This window comes from Pteropus medius, unplaced genomic scaffold, assembly GCF_902729225.1.
Source record: "Pteropus medius unplaced genomic scaffold, Ma_sr-lr_union100, whole genome shotgun sequence".
In the NCBI taxonomy this organism is placed as follows: Eukaryota; Metazoa; Chordata; class Mammalia; order Chiroptera; family Pteropodidae; genus Pteropus; species Pteropus medius.
The window spans coordinates 2,457,008-2,473,077 of record NW_024349804.1 but is presented as its reverse complement, the minus strand read 5'-3'; the positions used below and the strand labels follow the sequence as shown (position 1 = coordinate 2,473,077).

Here is a 16,070-nt window from a genome sequence, read left to right as displayed (position 1 = left end):
GTTATTCAGAGGTGCCTTTTCAGATTTATGAACTTTTGGGATTTCTAACATTCTTATATATTGAACTCTAACATAATTTATTAGAGATGGTCATCTGCATTTCTCCAAACTTTTGAAATTTATGGAGACTTTATTTACAGACCAACTTGTGCTCAACTTTCATAATGTTTGTGTCTCCTTAAAAAGAATGGAATATATTCGTCAATCGTGGTGTTCATTATTGTGCCATGTCGTTTATATCAATTAGATCAAACTTCTTAATATCTGCCATCCTTATTCTTTCTTTTCTCAGTTACCGAGAGAGGTTTTGGTATCAAGGTTATTCTAGCCATGTAAAAAAGAGTTGAGAAATCCTGTATTTATTTTCTGGAATTATTTCTGTAGGATGAGGTTTTTTCTTAATATTTGATAGAACTCATATTAATTAAAATCTCTCATTATGAAATGGGGTTGTTGACATTGCTTTTCAGTTATGTCGATTTTTGCTTCACGTATTTTGAAACCAGATTCTTAGGTTCTCACACATTTAAAACGTTGTTAGGCAGTGACCCACAATAATGCATTTTCCCCTTCACGTGTTTTGCTTTTTTTCGGAGCGTGGGCAGGGATATCTTTTCATATTGTGGCTTTCAGTTGTTCTATATTCTTCTGTCTTATGTGAATTGGCAAACAGCATATCAATGGATTTTTTAAAAATCTAGTCTGATTTTTTTCTCTTTTATCTGGGGAATTTAGTCCATTGACTTGTATTTTTATAAGTGTGTTTTTATAAGTATCGTTCATGCCTTGTGCTACCATCTTACTTTATGCTTTTATTTTTCTTACCATTTATATGTTTGTTTGTTTTTTCTGATTTTCTTGCCCTCTTTTTGATTTATTTAGTTTTTTCCTGTGTGGCATAATGGTTGAGTGTGAGCTCTGGAAATTAAATGTCACCAGTAGCTTAGTTTTGTAATTCTTAGGCATGTTGGTATATGTTTACATCATATTCACATGTTCACAAAATACATGGATTGTTTTACATATTTTTAAGTATACAAAACATGAAAAACATTAAATATTTTTTAATGAATAGTTTAAAGTCTATTATCTTAGAGCAATTTTAGATTTATAGAAAAGTTGAACAGAAAGTACAGAGAGTTAGTGTATAACCTATTCCCCCAGTTTCCCCTGCTGTTCACATCTTGCATTAGTCTGGGACATTTATTACAATCGATGAAAGAATTTTGATACATTATTAACTAAAGTTCACATTTATGGTTTTAACAAATGTATAATGACATGTATCCACCATTACAGTATTATACAGAATAGTTTTATTGCCCTAAAAATCTTTTATACTCCACTTATTCATCCCTGTATACATTCTTTCGAATCTTGATTTTTCTGTTGTTGTTTAACATTATAATTTTCAGGATATCTTAATCCGCTGGAAGTTTGAGATCAGATTGCCAGCGTGGCTGGGTAGGCATTCTCCTTCACATGGCAGACTTGTTGTGTCCTCATATGGCCAAAGGGGCTAAGGAGCTCGGGGGGGTCTCTTTTATAAGAGGACTAATGTCATTTATGAGGATTCTATTTTATGACTGAAGCACGTCCCAAAGGTCTACCGTCCAGTATCATCACATTGAGCATTAGGATTTCAACACACACATTTTGGGGGACACAAACATTCAGACCATAGCAGAAGGTTATCTATGCTTGGATTCATTCATTTTAACTGTTGATTAGTGTTTCTTCTCTATGGATGCACCTCAAATTAATGATCTCTTCTGCCGTTGATAAGATGTAAGTCATTTCCAGGATTTCGCTCTTATGGTCTTCTCAGCCTCGATAATCTCATATTATTTCTTTATGAAAATACAAGAGTGTTTCTCCAGGGTATGCACCTAGAAGTGGAATTAGGGACTCATGAGATTTTAAAAAAATCAATCCTCTATACCATAAAATGGAGTCTACCTACCTCTTTAAACAAAATTTCTATGTGAGCAGATATCCCACATCCAACGAAGTCATTACTTTCTGTTCCTGTGATGGGCGCTCTCTTACTGCGGGACTTAGTCAAATCCTAGCTCTTTTCTCTCTTTCCCTCTCATTCCCACCTCCAAGCAATTCACCTTGATGATTCAACTTCTCCTTTAGGTTTCAGTCTAGGAGTCGTTTATCTAGGAGACTCCTGACTCTAGCTACATCTGGATAAATGACCCTCCCTGGTTTTCTCACAAAGGCCTTTAGGTCAACTGTTTTGCAGTAGCCTATAGCTAAGTTCCCCAAGGACAGGAAGCAAAGCAGAGTTCGTCCTGGTGTCCCCTGTGCTCATCAAGTATAACATTGTATGAATGAGTGAATGTAGGGTACCAAAATTGTGTCAGCAGTGGTGAGAACTAGCACCTCACCCATTGATTGGACCATCACAGGCTCCATTGTTAAATAAAAGGAGAATAGGGTTCAAAGGTAGAAGGTCAAAAATAAGGTTCCACACATCAAGGTCATGTATATCCAGGGCAAGGCATGTCAGTCATGGCCAAGAGAAATGTTCACGAGGAAGTGTTTCCAAGTAGGCATTCATAAGCTGGGGCCTGCCTCTGTTTACCAGTCAGATAACGAACCAGGAGATCCTATGATGTGCCAGCACTAGGCAATAATTTTCATTTGCTACCAGTCAGCATCAAGGGTCAAGGACAGCTAAACACATAACCCACTCATGCATGTTATTTTAAAGACATATTTTAAAGTTACAAATATGGTACATTGTGTTAACGAGGTATGTTCTTTTGGCGACAAGGATTTACATTCCACATATGCTTCTTGATGTCAAGAGTGTTACCGTTTCATTTTCTTCTTTTTCTCAGGAGGCTGGGATGCAGATGGAAAAGGCCCTAGTGTCTGGGACACATTCACCCATCAGGGAGGAGAGAGAGTTTTCAAGAACCAGACTGGTGATGTAGCTTGTGGCAGCTACACTCTGTGGGAGGAAGATTTGAAATGTATCAAACAGCTTGGATTGACTCATTACCGCTTCTCTCTTTCCTGGTCACGTCTGTTACCTGATGGGACGACAGGTTTCATCAACCAGAAAGGCAAGTGTTTCTTAAAAATAGAAGGTTGCAGCTTTAATTCAAGGTTATTGCTGCAGACTGGCACAATTAATCCAGTATGCTATTCTGCACTGTAGCTTTGAAATTACAAGTTTTTAGAGTGATTATGGGATACAGTTTTTGAAATGGGTTTGCATTAGTTTTCTCAAAAAGACTCTGGTTCCTCTTAACAGAAGAATTTTGTCAGGAGGGGAGCAAATCGATGGGCAGAAGGAGGGTCAGAATAAACATTTTATTTATATAAGATGTTATTTGAGTGTTAACCTGAAGGTGAATTTCTAAAAGCTGTGTATAAATTATTTTCAGTTGTTTTTACCTGTGATGAGTTATGAAAAGCCCTGGAGAACTTGATACGATTCTGAGCATTTCAATAGGAGCTGAGTTAATGGAGCTAATCAACTACATAGAAGTTAGCATCAAGACACCTGCAGTCCATGTGCTTGGGGTTAAGTGCCAACTACATCATTTACTATCTGTGTGAGCATGTCTTGGGTATCTCTTGGTGCTTCAGTTCCCCCACGAGTAGAAAAGAATACTATAAGACTTCCCACTTGAAAGAGTTATTGGAAGATTAAATGAAATAATCTTTGTAAAGTCTTTATAGAGTAGCTGTTATGTCATAAAATCATTTAATGTGTTAGCTATTATTTATATTATGCCTTATAATTGAAAAGAGTACTGCCCTGTTTGAAAGACTTGTTTATGAGGCATTTTACCCATGTTTTCTAAAAGGTTTATCACATTTTACAGAGGTGCATACCCAAATCCAGGTGTTTGGTAAATGGTGAATTTGGAAGTTAAACCAAAGGAGCTCTGGCTATCTCCTTCCTCACAGCAGGGTTGGCGAACTGCAACCTGAGGGCCAAATTTGGCCTGCCGCCTATTTTTGTAAATAAAGCTTTATTACAACACAGTCATGCCCAGTCATTACATGTGTCCTTGTCTGCTTTTCCACTGCGATGGCAGAATCGAGTAGTTGGGGCAGAGATCATACAGTCTGGAAAGCCTAAAATATTGACTATCTGATTCTTTAGAGGAAAGTTTTGTGACCACTACAACATAATGGCTTCTTTTTTAAATTAAATTTATTGGGGTGACATTGGTTAATAAAATTATACAGGTTTCAAGTGTATAAGTCAGTCATACATCGTATGTATATTGCACTGTGCGTTCCCCACCCAAAGTTAAATTTCCTTCTGTCGCCGTGTATTTGACCCCCCTACCCTTATCTACCTCCCCTCTCCCCCTTTCCCTCTTAATAAATAAGCTTTATTACTACTTTGTTCTGGAAAAGATTTCGCTTTACTCCTAGAGTTGGGACTAGGCGAAGCAAGAGAGGTGCCTAAGGTGCAAAATTGAAGGAGGTGTTTGCTCTCAGGGTCTTGCAGGTACAAGGCAGGTACTTGCAGGACCCTGAGTGAAGGTGCCTGCCTGCCTCAGCACATTCAGCACACTGAAGAGCCTTTATCGATACTAAAGGGTTCTTTTTGAGGAAGTGATCTGGTCCATACACAGTAAGGAAAACCGGTGGCGATAATTTCTAGATAGACTTGTGCACTTGCGATGCTCATTTTATGTCAGGTGGGATAATCTCCACATGGTGACATGGGACCGCAACTCATAGCCTTAGAATAGCCTCCTCCAGGTTAGAATAATACAAGATTAGCAGACTCGTTGCTTGATTCTTAAGATATTATTCCTGTGACTCACTGCTGTTGGTTGAATGTCCACTTTCTTGACATCATTGGCTAGTATTTCTTTTTTTTAAATTTTGAACATAAGTTAATTTTTCGTTCAGTTCAAAGATTATCTTATAATTTCCTACCTTCCTAATCCATCGTCAGTGCCCTTTCTTTTTTCTGGCATCATCTAAAAACTAAGTGTAATCTTTGAATCATCTCTTCTTGGCTTCCTAATTGGTTGCCAAATATGATTCATTCTACTTACATCTCTTTAACTTCTCCCCTCTTGGCCATCTTCTCGGCCCCTGCCCTAGTTTAGGTGTTTATCATTGTCATCAAGGACTTTTTAATATACCCTTGACGGGTCTACTTACTTTCATTCTCTTTCTTTGTCCTTTAATCTTTTATAAAAAGTGCTATCACAGCAATTTTCCTAGAGCTTGGCCCAAGTCATTTGGCTTACATCATCTCCTTCTAAAAACAAAGCAAGATACATTTTTTTTTAGTCGCCCCAAGCCTCGATGTACTATCTATTCTCCTTCATATGTCATTCTGGGTTGTATTTGTCTTAGTCTTAACTCACCTCTGACTTATTACAGGCTCAAATTGTCTCCTGCGTGTGACCCACGCAACACCCTGGGCACATGACCCACCACTTATTAAACACGCGATGCGATTTTCTGCCTTTGTCGGGATTTTCTTACGCTCTTCCTCCAGCCTGGAATGGTCATTCTTTAACTCTCAGCTGTACCTGCTGAATGTTTATCCTCCTGTTAAGACCTAGCACAGATGTTTCCTCTCCTTTAGAGCTTTTCCCTATTCCAAGACAGCAGAGATATATCTTTTTCTATTTCCATATCACTTCGTAGAACTCTTAGGGTATTTCTCACATTCTTAACTATTGCTGTTATTGTACCCTCTGTTATATTGCGAGCACTTTGAGTTGAATTTAGTTAAGCGAATGTGCGCTGTGTCTGCTGTGTTTCAGGGACTATACTAGGTACTCATAACACATGCGTAAGATGACCTCTCGAATTGCTCATGGTGTAATGGGAGATAATTCTGCCTACGGCACTCCTATGACCTAGTCCACTGCCTTGCAGGGAGGAATTCAGGTAAGTTACTGAATTTACTTGAATTAGGTCAATAGTAATCATAAAAATCACTCTAAAGGTAAGCATAGTTGCCTTTTATTGAGCCTGTAGTACGAGTGACTCACTGTGCCCCTTGTCATACCTGCATTTGCTGATTTCATGCTCCTGACAGCTCTGTGAGCGAGGGCCTTCTCTAAACAGAGGAGATCACGGTAACCTGGGTGTATGGCTGGCCATAGATTTGCCAAGATGACAACTTGACTTAGGGCTGAGTTTGATCTAGGTCTTTCTGACGTTAAAAACCTAGTACCTAGTCTAGACCCAGTTACGACCTCACAAAACCACTTTCATTCCTTGTGCTGCGGTTTCCCTGTTGGTGAAATGAAGCGGAGACTCTGTAACTCTGTCCACTGCTCTCGTCCATGAGTCTGTGAGCTTGGAGTTCTCACTGAGCTTCCATTTGGTTGGTAAACAGCAGAAAAATTAAAAACAGAACAAAAACGTGGACCACCCACCAGCTCGTAATATAGGTCCGTAATCCCTTATCTGAAATTCTGAAATCCAAAAGGCTCACAATACTGAATCCTTTTTAGCAAGTTTACCTCTAAAACCAATTTGGCAGCAAAAGCTGACCGGAATTGATGTGAAAGGTTTTTTTTAATTGTTATCATTATCTCAGTTTATTCTACTTAATGAGAATATTTATATATCATACTGCAGATGCATGGGGGGGTGGTATTTACTCTGCATTTCTTTTCTAAAATTCAAAAATTCTGAACACATTTGCCACCAAGATTTTCAGATAAAGGATTATGCGCACGTACCGATGTCAACATATCAAGCTATTTAAAACCAACGTGAGGTTTGCAGAAGTTCATGAAGCACACTGTAGGTCAGCAATCCAAGAACAGAGAAGCAGAAAAGCTGGAGGGTGGTGGCGGTGACACTGGAGCCACCGGGCCACCGGAACAACGTGGGAGAATCACTTGTGCAAATCTCATGTGGGGATCATGTGACTGAGGTTTTTGAGTTAGGCCCCAGCCTTCGTAAAGCCAAAGCTGATGGATATTACAGACGCTTCCATGAACGAAAGGGTATTGGAGGTGCTTCTAGGAGGCAGAATTTCAATAAGCACTAACTCACTCTTGTGCAGCGATCTGTTGAAGCAATTGGAACTGTTTTTACTCAGAAAGGCCATCATTTGTTTTTTCTGTTTAAACATTTTCTCAAAGAGCATGCAAAGAATTGGAAAACCTTTGTCACTATTCTTTCCAAGGAACCCCCTTTTGTGTGTTTTAAAGCTTGATTAGAGGATTTTTGGAAACTTGTTAAATCTTATGTTCCTAAATTGGAAGAATATGGTACAAAATGGAATTGTTACACAGTCTTTCCCTTTTAAATGTCAAGTTTTCAAGGTTTAACAAGAAGAGATTGAGCTGGCAACTGAAATCACATATTTTTGTATTTCTCAACTGTTCAAGTGCATGTTCGTATCTACCACAAATGTAAGTTTCAGGTGTTTAGTAGGGGACTCAAGTATGGGAAATTAAAAACAAAAGGAATGTTTATGCAGAATTTCTTGTTCACTTTAGGATTTAAATACAAGCGCGCTTAACAGGAATGGCAGTTAAGTAAATTAACTACAGAAACCTTCACTAATCTCTTTATGTTGGGCAGTGCGGTAGGCTGAATAATGCCACCCTCCTCCCCAAAGTTATCCACCTCCTAATCTTTAGAAACTGTAAATATATTGTCATACCTGGTAAAAAGGACTTTACAGGTATGATTAAGTTAAAGAACCTGTGATGGGGAGATTTTCGTGATTACTCGGCTGGTCGCAGTGTAATCACATGAGTCCTTATAAAGGGAGGCAAGGGGATCCGAGTCAGGGAGAGAAGACAGAAGGACTGCAGCAGAGCTCAGAGAGCAGAGAAGATGTTACTGCTGTCTTTGAAGATGAAGGAAAGGACCAAGTACCAAGGCATGTGGGCAGCCTCCAGATGTGGGGAAAGGCAAGAAAATGATTTCTCCTTGAGAGACTCTAGAAGAAATGCAGCCCTGTAGACATCTTGATTTTAGCTCAGTGAGAACAGTTTGGGTTATCTGAGGCCCCGAACTGTAAGATAATAACTTTGTGTTGGTTTAGGCCACTGTTTGTGGTGATGTGTTACAGCAGCAATAGGAAACTAATACAGGCAGTGTGCCAAGAGAACCTAGGGCAATGAGAGAAATTGGTGGTGTGATAATATGATAACTCAGAGAATTATATGTTTGGCACATGGTAGGCACTGAATCAAAATTAAGTCTCCATTAAGACATTTACAGTTTGCCTAGGAGAATTCCAGTTCAGTTATTTTCCGTAGTGAGACATCATCTTTCCAAGTTCCAGCCACATCCTCTTTTAAGGGAATTTTTCCAATTTCTTCATTCTACATAATCCTGCTCCACTCTTGGTCACAGCTGACTGGCTGAGGGAAAGACTTCTTTGTGACATACAGATTACATAACCTCGTTGAAGAAGGTCATGTTGCCCTATTGTTTTCTTTTCTCAGGGATGTTTGAAATTAAGGAGCCTAGAGGCTGAGTTGATTGGCGGTTGGCCCTAAGGCTTTGAGGTAACTTTGGCAGATGGAATGGTCATTTAGGCAAATAGGATGCATTAAAAAAAACTGATTCTGCAAGAGAGAGAGAGGAATGAGTAGATGTTTTAGAGAAGCTGAGATGGGAGAGACCAGACTTTCCTGAGATGCAAAGATTTTCTCAGCTTTCAGCTTTAATTCCTTTGAGTTCCAGTTGCAATTATTTTCTGTCATTGGGTATGTGATATCTCTCAGCCATTTCATATAATACTCACTGTATTTCATGCCAACCAGCCACCGTCCCTAATGCCACTTTTATATTTGAGTTAATCTGAGTGGGTTTCTTTTTTCTATATCCAAAGACCTTTAAATCAAATACACTTTGTATTTTCAAAGATCAATTATAAAGAAATAGGCTTAATTAAAATGTAGACAATAGTAGTAAAAATGAAAGGCTGTAAAAGCTTCAGTACTTAAAATAATCAACCCTTTTTTAATACCCAGATGCAGAATAGAGTCCAAATGACATCTAAAGTTTCGAGATCCCTAGATTGGTAACAGATGATCATTTAAAAACATACATTTATGTAGAGAATTAGTTACCTTGAGTTGTAATAATATGATAAAACCAGAGAACCCTTTGGTTTGTTTTCATTTGATACTTACAATACTTACGAGGTGGCATTATTAATATTCCTTTCTTGCAGATGAAGAAACTTGGGCATAGAGGGGCCAACTGATTTACCATGATCCTTTGAATTGTTTGACTCTGGAGCTCAGCTCTTAAAAACTTCACTCTACTGCCTCATGGGAAAGTTTCATTCCAACATCAAATAAACTGAAATAAAATGTTCCATTCTGGGATGTTAAATATTAATTATGCAATGCTTTGTTGTTCTGCCGTGCTGATGAGTGAGAAAAAAAATTTACTTAAATTTTTTTAAATCTTCAATTTAACTGAGGATTATCATGTTGTTTGAATTACATTGATTGCCATCATTAATGATTGTGCCATATCTAATGATGCTTCCAAGAGATAAATCATTGATTCCTCCAAAACAGGAAAAAAAAAAAAATCCGATGTTATAAATCAGCTCCAAAGTAGGTGATTGTTAAGGCTAGTAAAACAGTCACTGTGTTTCTGGTTCCGAAACCACATTAGTAAGTGGGAGAAGTGGAATGCCATGATGGGAATGGTTCAGTCTTTGCAGGGAGACGAATTGTGTTTACATAAGGCTGTGCCTTACGACAGCACTGGCACTGTAGGTCTGGGACTCACTTTCTCTGAATCTCAGTTTTCTCATATATTTATCAAGTGTAAACATATCCACCTCTTGGACTTAAGTATGAATGAAATAAATTAAAGTTGCTATTATGTTTATATTCAAAGCCGATGGAAGGAACTGGCTATAGGAACCTTAACACATACCAGTACAAAAATGATTCCATTTTATCATCTTCGGCTATCCCATTTTGCAAATGAGGACATGTAGGTTTAGAGAGGCCCAGAGGTAGGACGGTGGAGTGCTCTCACTGAGAGAGAATAGAAAAGCTTTATACATTTTACTGAGTGTATTAGTTTTTTGTTGATGCTATAACAAATTATTACAAGCTTACTTGCTTAAAACAGCACAAATGTGTGACCTCGGAGTTAGGTAGGTCACAGGTCTGACACAGGCCTAGCCAGGCTAACACCAAGGTGGCTACAGTGCTGCTTTTCTTTCTGAAGGTCCTAGGAGACAGTCTGCTTCTTGGCTCATTCAGATTGTTGGCAGAATTTAGCTTCTTGTGGCTGTATGAATGAAGTCTTCATTCCTTGGCGGTTGTCAGCCAAGGACCATTTTCAGCTTCTAGAGGCCCCTCGTCTCTTGGCTCCTGGCTCCCTTCCTCTACCTTCAAAATCAGCAATAATGGGTCAAGTCCCTCTCACGCTGCCATCTTTCCTGTCTCTCCTTCTGCTATGACATCTTTCTGACCCACTCTTCTGCCATCCTCTTTCACTTCCAAGGACTCGTGTGGTTAGACTGGGGCCAACTGAAAAATCTAGAGAAATCTTCCTATCTCAAGATCCTTAACCACATCTAGAATGTCCCTTTTGCTATGAAAAGTAGCATAGTACATATTCCATGAATTAGGGCATGCATATCTTGGAGGGGGGTGCATATTCTGCCTATTGAGTGTATGATGGCCAGCAAGTGGGTCTTCCATGTATGAAGTTGTTATACCTGATTTCCATTATGTTGCAGTCTACCAAATAAGAGAGCTGTTGTTAAAAATATCCACTTTTAGAGACAGATAGGCAAATAACACACAACTTTACATAATTCAGCTTCTGCTTACCCTGCTTACCTCTCACCATTCTTATTCCTCTTCTGCTGAGATATATGTTCTCCTTATACTGAACTTTCCGTTCCCAGAAAAATCCATACTCTTGTAGGAGACTAAAATAATCAAACAAACAATGGCCAGGCCATAATATGACAGTAGAACTTCAGTCCATATAAGCAGGCCAGGCAGTCAAACTACAACCTCAGCAGCAACCACCCGGAATAGTCAGAGCTTTAGTCAACAACTGCCAGATTTTCTATTTTTTTTGGCTCCCCTGCCCTCTGCTTTCAACTCAGGACCAACCAGCCAGAGAAAGCCATCTATGTTTCCCAAACCAATTGCATAGGAAGTCCCATTTCTGCCCTGTGCCAACAACCACTAATCAGTACATCCCGGAATCCCCCCCTTCACCCTCTTTTTCACTATAAAACTTTCCCTCTTTCCTGATAGACTTTGAGTATCTGCCAAATGCAAGTGATGATGACTGACTCCCTTGCTATAGCAAGCTCTGTTTACATTTGGGTGGTTTTTTTTTTTTTCCCCCATAGCTTCTTTGTCTTTTGCACATTTGCTTTCCCTTTTTCTCTTCCTGAATCACTCTTTTCTCTTTGCCTTATGTGGGTAATTTACATTCATCTTTTGAGTGTCAGCTTAGATGTCACTAATGACAACAATAACAATAATAATTATTATTAGAATGATAGCCAACCTATACTAAGCCCTTACTTTATGCCAAGAACTGTTCTAAGTACGTTTAATTTATCAACTCATTAAACTTCCATACAATTATGAAGATAGGTTTCTGTTATTGTCCACATTTTGCAGAAGGGGAAGGATAATTCAGAAAAGTAAAGTAACTTGCCCAAGGTATTTGAGATTGTAGTGAAGAAGTTGGGATAGAATTTAGGTAGTTTGGTACCATAGTTCTCTTTTGAAACCGTTATACTACATTGCTTTCAGAATAAATTTTCAAATGCACTGTTTGGGATAGGTATTTCTCATCATAGGCTTACATATCATTCTGTACTTTATCTTTACTAGTAATATCATATTGTAATTGTTTGTGAATTTATCTGGAGTCCTTACTAACTTTTAAGGTCCCTGAAGATAAGGACAATGTTTATTTTACTTATGTTTGCAAATCTGCTGTATAGTAGCTTCTTTATAAATGTGAATTTAAGGAATGAATACATGAATGATTGACTAAATGAAACATATACAAAAGTCTGAATTATTATTATTATTTTTTAATTGGAAGATACTAAGTTTTGTTTTTTTTTAAAAAAGGGACCCTATTCCTAGGCAAACACTGACTGAAACATAATTCTACATGTGAAATTATAATTATTATCCAGAAAACAACCTTCGAAAGAGAGGACAGCTTCTCTCTTCTAAACTTAGGCTGTTTTCATCCTCTTAGACATAAAATCACATGAAGTACTATTTATCAGCCTCTCCTCAGAAAGTCTCTTCCAGGTTGAGAGTCCTCATTAGGTTGAACTCAACGTCTCGTTGGCAGAGGAGGTTTCGGAGGCAGAGCCTCTCCAAGTTCACATTCCTCTAAACTCTGCCATCATCCTGTAAACTTCTCTCACCATGTGGTGCTGGGAGAACGAGCTGAGAGCCAGAGCCAGGAGTGGTGTGTATTTCCAAGAATTTTAGAGCAGACTCCCCAAGCTAGTATTCCTTAATTTCCAGCTGCCCATGTATCCCCGACTCTGGGACAGATGCTGAGCTCTCCTTTGTGCTCACTGGGTCTCTTTCCCTAGACTTTTGAGACTCCTGGCTCTGGAGAAGCACCAAGGCGGTCATCTGGTTCCAGTCTTTTACATTAACAGTACTTGATACTGTTGAGATTTATTCATTCACTCAACAAATACTTACTGAGTGTCTACCAAATTTCTGGTATTGTTCAAGGATTTGGGAAATCCAGAGGTAAACTAGAGAGACAGAGCTTCTGCTATCATGGGGTTTGTATTATGTTGTGGTTAAGAGATAAATTACGCATAACAAATAAATAATTTCAATGTGTGACAGCAACGCGAAGTTATGTGATAGCAGCTTACCCCGATGTATCCCTTTGAGAACATGTACATCTTCTTAAATCCTGTCGCCCCATCCCACTCCCACACCCTGATCAGCCAGTCTCCCCTGGAAGTCTTTATGTTTCTTCTCAGCCTTTAATTGATTATATGCGAGAAGTAATAAACTTTATTTTGAATAAAAATTGTTTAGGAAATTATTCCTGAGCCTCTCCCTTTTAACAATTATTGCCAACATACTACGAATAATTTTTCTTCTTCTATCTTCTTTTTCTTTTTCCTAGGAATCGACTACTACAACAAGATCATCAATGATTTGTTAACAAATAAGGTTACGCCCATAGTGGCACTGTACCACATAGATTTGTCCCAGGCCTTAGAAGATCAAGGAGGTTGGTTGTCGGAGGCAATCATTGAATCCTTCGATGAATATGCCCGGTTTTGCTTCAGTACGTTTGGGGATCGAATAAAGCAGTGGATCACCATAAATGAGCCTAACATGTTAGCCCTGGTGGTGTATGATTTGGATGTGTTCCCTCCTGGTGTACCTCACCTGGGAACGGGAGGCTATCAGGCCGCCCACAATTTGATTAAGGCCCATGCCAGATCCTGGCACAGCTATGATTCCTTATTCTGAAAAGAGCAGCAGGCCCTGGTGTCCTTAGCATTTTTTACTGGCCGAGTGGAACCAGCAGATCCCAACTCAGTGTCTGACCAGGAAGCTGCTAAAAGAGCTATGGCTTTTCACTTGGATTTTTTTTGCTAAACCTATATTTATTGATGGTGACTATCCTGAAATCGTCAAGTCCCAGATTGCTTCCATGAGCCAAAAGCAAGGCTATTCATCATCACGGCTTCCAGAATTTACAGAAGAAGAGAAGAGAATGATCAAAGGCACAGCTGATTTCTTTTCTGTGCAATATTATACAAGTCGCTTAGTCAAGTACCAAGAGAATGATAAAGGAGAACTGGGTATTCTGCAGGATATGGAGACTGAAATTTTTCCAGACCCATCTTGGATTGGATCTCTGTGGTGCCATGGGGACTACGTAAACTACTGAAATACATTAAGGTACATGCACATTTGTCTGTTTCTGTTTGTGCACACCCAAATATGTGGAGATGGAAGGACAGGCATATGTATGTGTGTGTGAGAACATGAAAAAATGCAGTGGCAGATACATTTGTTGGGAAGAGAAGCTTAGAATATAAGTTGGTGAGTGGTAACTAGTTGATAAAGGGCTTCAAAACCATGGTTAAAGTTAAGATTTACTGTTAAAGTCATATTCATCGAAGTAATAGCTTGGACATATTTTTTAGGCTAGCATCATGAAGGTGATTACTAAAAGGCATATTAAGGGTAGAAGTAGCTGGACCTTTTTTGGGTCTTTGTTATTCTGGATGGCATCCAGCTATCTGATATTAAAATTTCAAGGATCCCCCCGCCCCCCTGTGGGGGGATGGAGCGTGTAGCTGCTGGCATAACCAAAGGGTTAAGGAGCAGTGACAATCAGCAGTTGCTGATGGAAGAGAGATATTTCTGTCTTCTCATTATAATAGAGTCACTTGACTGTCTTCATGGACATTTACACAGTTTTGCTTTTCCATTGTTCATCACAAAATGTCACTGCGTGGAAAATTAAGTTAATAGGGTCAGTGCAATTTGATGAAAACTAGTTTTGGGGTTGTAGCTTAGAGAAGATAGAGGCTAATGCACCCGATTTTATGAGCCTCTCTCTCTCTCTCTCTCTCTCTCTTTTTTTTAACATCTGTTTAGAATAAAACTTCTGCTCTTTTGTTCCAGGATATGTATAATAACCCTGTAATTTACATCACTGAGAATGGGTTTCCCCAGGGTGACCCCCCATCTCTTGATGACACTCAGCGCTGGGAGTATTTCAGACAGACATTTCAGGAACTGTTCAAAGGTACCATTTGAAATGATGAAAGATCAATTGTGCAAACTTATGTGCCTGTTTGCATTCAGCGAACACCAATGATTTGGAAAGCTGAAATTCATGTAAATCAGTGTAAAGCCATGTAATTAAGAGAGAGGAGAAAACGTATTTAGGAAAAAGGAAGGTGAGGATTTTGGCCTAGCTTCAACCTCCTGAAATTTAATCAAGTAAAAAAGCGACTGTCTTCAGCATCTCGTGACTCCTGGGCGAAGGTGATGTGAGTAGGAGGAGTGGGGGCTGTTGGGAGAGAACATTAGTTATTACAAACTATATTAGTTATCGCCAACTATAGCATGCTTATTTGCATATTTCAATATCCTAACCACCACAAAATGAATTGGTAGAATTTTTATTTATTTATTTATATTTTATTTAATTTTTTTATTTTTTAGGTGAGGCAACCCTTGGTTGACCTCAGAGATTGCAAGAACCTTGTCAGTTTTCAATCTCTTATTTTTTAAATTTTTACACCTTCAGCACCTGGTTTTCCTAGGTGGTCTCCCATCCAAGTACTAACCAGGCCCTACCCTGCTTAGCTTTCGAGATCAGACGGGATTGGGCTTGTTCAGGGTAGAATTTTTAAAGGACAAAAATTAAGCATTTGTGTAATAAACTTTAAAGTGCTGTGAGTTTTTGATCAATGTATGTTTTGTGTAAGCTATGGCCAAGCAGCCCAGTTAGACACTTTTTCTTTTTGTCATACAGAATCTATGAATTTTGTTTCAAGACAATATTATTATTATGGTCACTCTTTTCCTCCCATGGAATTATTTTCATATTTGAAAACAAATGTGAAGGAATAATCTTTAAATGTGTGTCTTTAACACACATTTCTATATCAGTTAATTTCCCCCATTTAGCTACCACTTGGAACACTGTTGCTATATAAATTTAATTTCTCTTCCCTATAGAGGAATCGTATCATAGCAACAAAATCCAAGGCAAAACGAGACTTTGAATTTATTATTTTTTTACCATAGTAGGCACACTTCTCTCTCATCATCTATTTGAAAGGTCCTGAAACTCTTCTTTTCTAAGTTAATTAGTAACATACTGGAATCAGCCACAAGAAATTCTAGAAAGTGACACAAAGCGCTTTCTTCTGAAACCTAAAATATGTTGACTTGCTCTCTCACTAAGACCTGGAGTGTTTTGGCACAGGGCGATTGGCTTTCTACAATTTGATCCAAGAAAAATAATTATTTTTTATCTTATGCACAAAATAGATTCTTCCTTTGGGTGAGAATTCACTTTCTGATGAGAAAGGGAAATCTCAAGTTATCTGATTC

The 16,070-nt window shown here is 38.7% G+C and overlaps 1 protein-coding gene and 1 pseudogene across 3 annotated transcripts in view; one reads left to right on the top strand and one right to left on the bottom strand.

Moving 5' to 3' along the window:
- LOC120582786 (cytosolic beta-glucosidase-like) overlaps positions 1-16,070 on the top strand; it is a 191,004-nt gene that overhangs the window by 116,889 nt on the left and 58,045 nt on the right. The window contains exons 2-4 of one of the 3 annotated variants that reach the window (XM_039838078.1): positions 2,853-3,080; positions 13,108-13,272; positions 14,628-15,095. In XM_039838078.1, the coding sequence (XP_039694012.1) occupies positions 2,853-3,080; positions 13,108-13,272; positions 14,628-14,638 (404 nt within the window). In that variant the 3' untranslated portion in view covers positions 14,639-15,095. Of the gene's footprint in view, positions 1-2,852; positions 3,081-13,107; positions 13,273-14,627; positions 15,096-16,070 lie in introns of those variants that run through there. The other 2 variants (XM_039838079.1, XR_005647642.1) reach the window with 2 other exon arrangements.
- On the bottom strand, positions 15,250-15,368 carry LOC120582968 (uncharacterized; annotated as a pseudogene).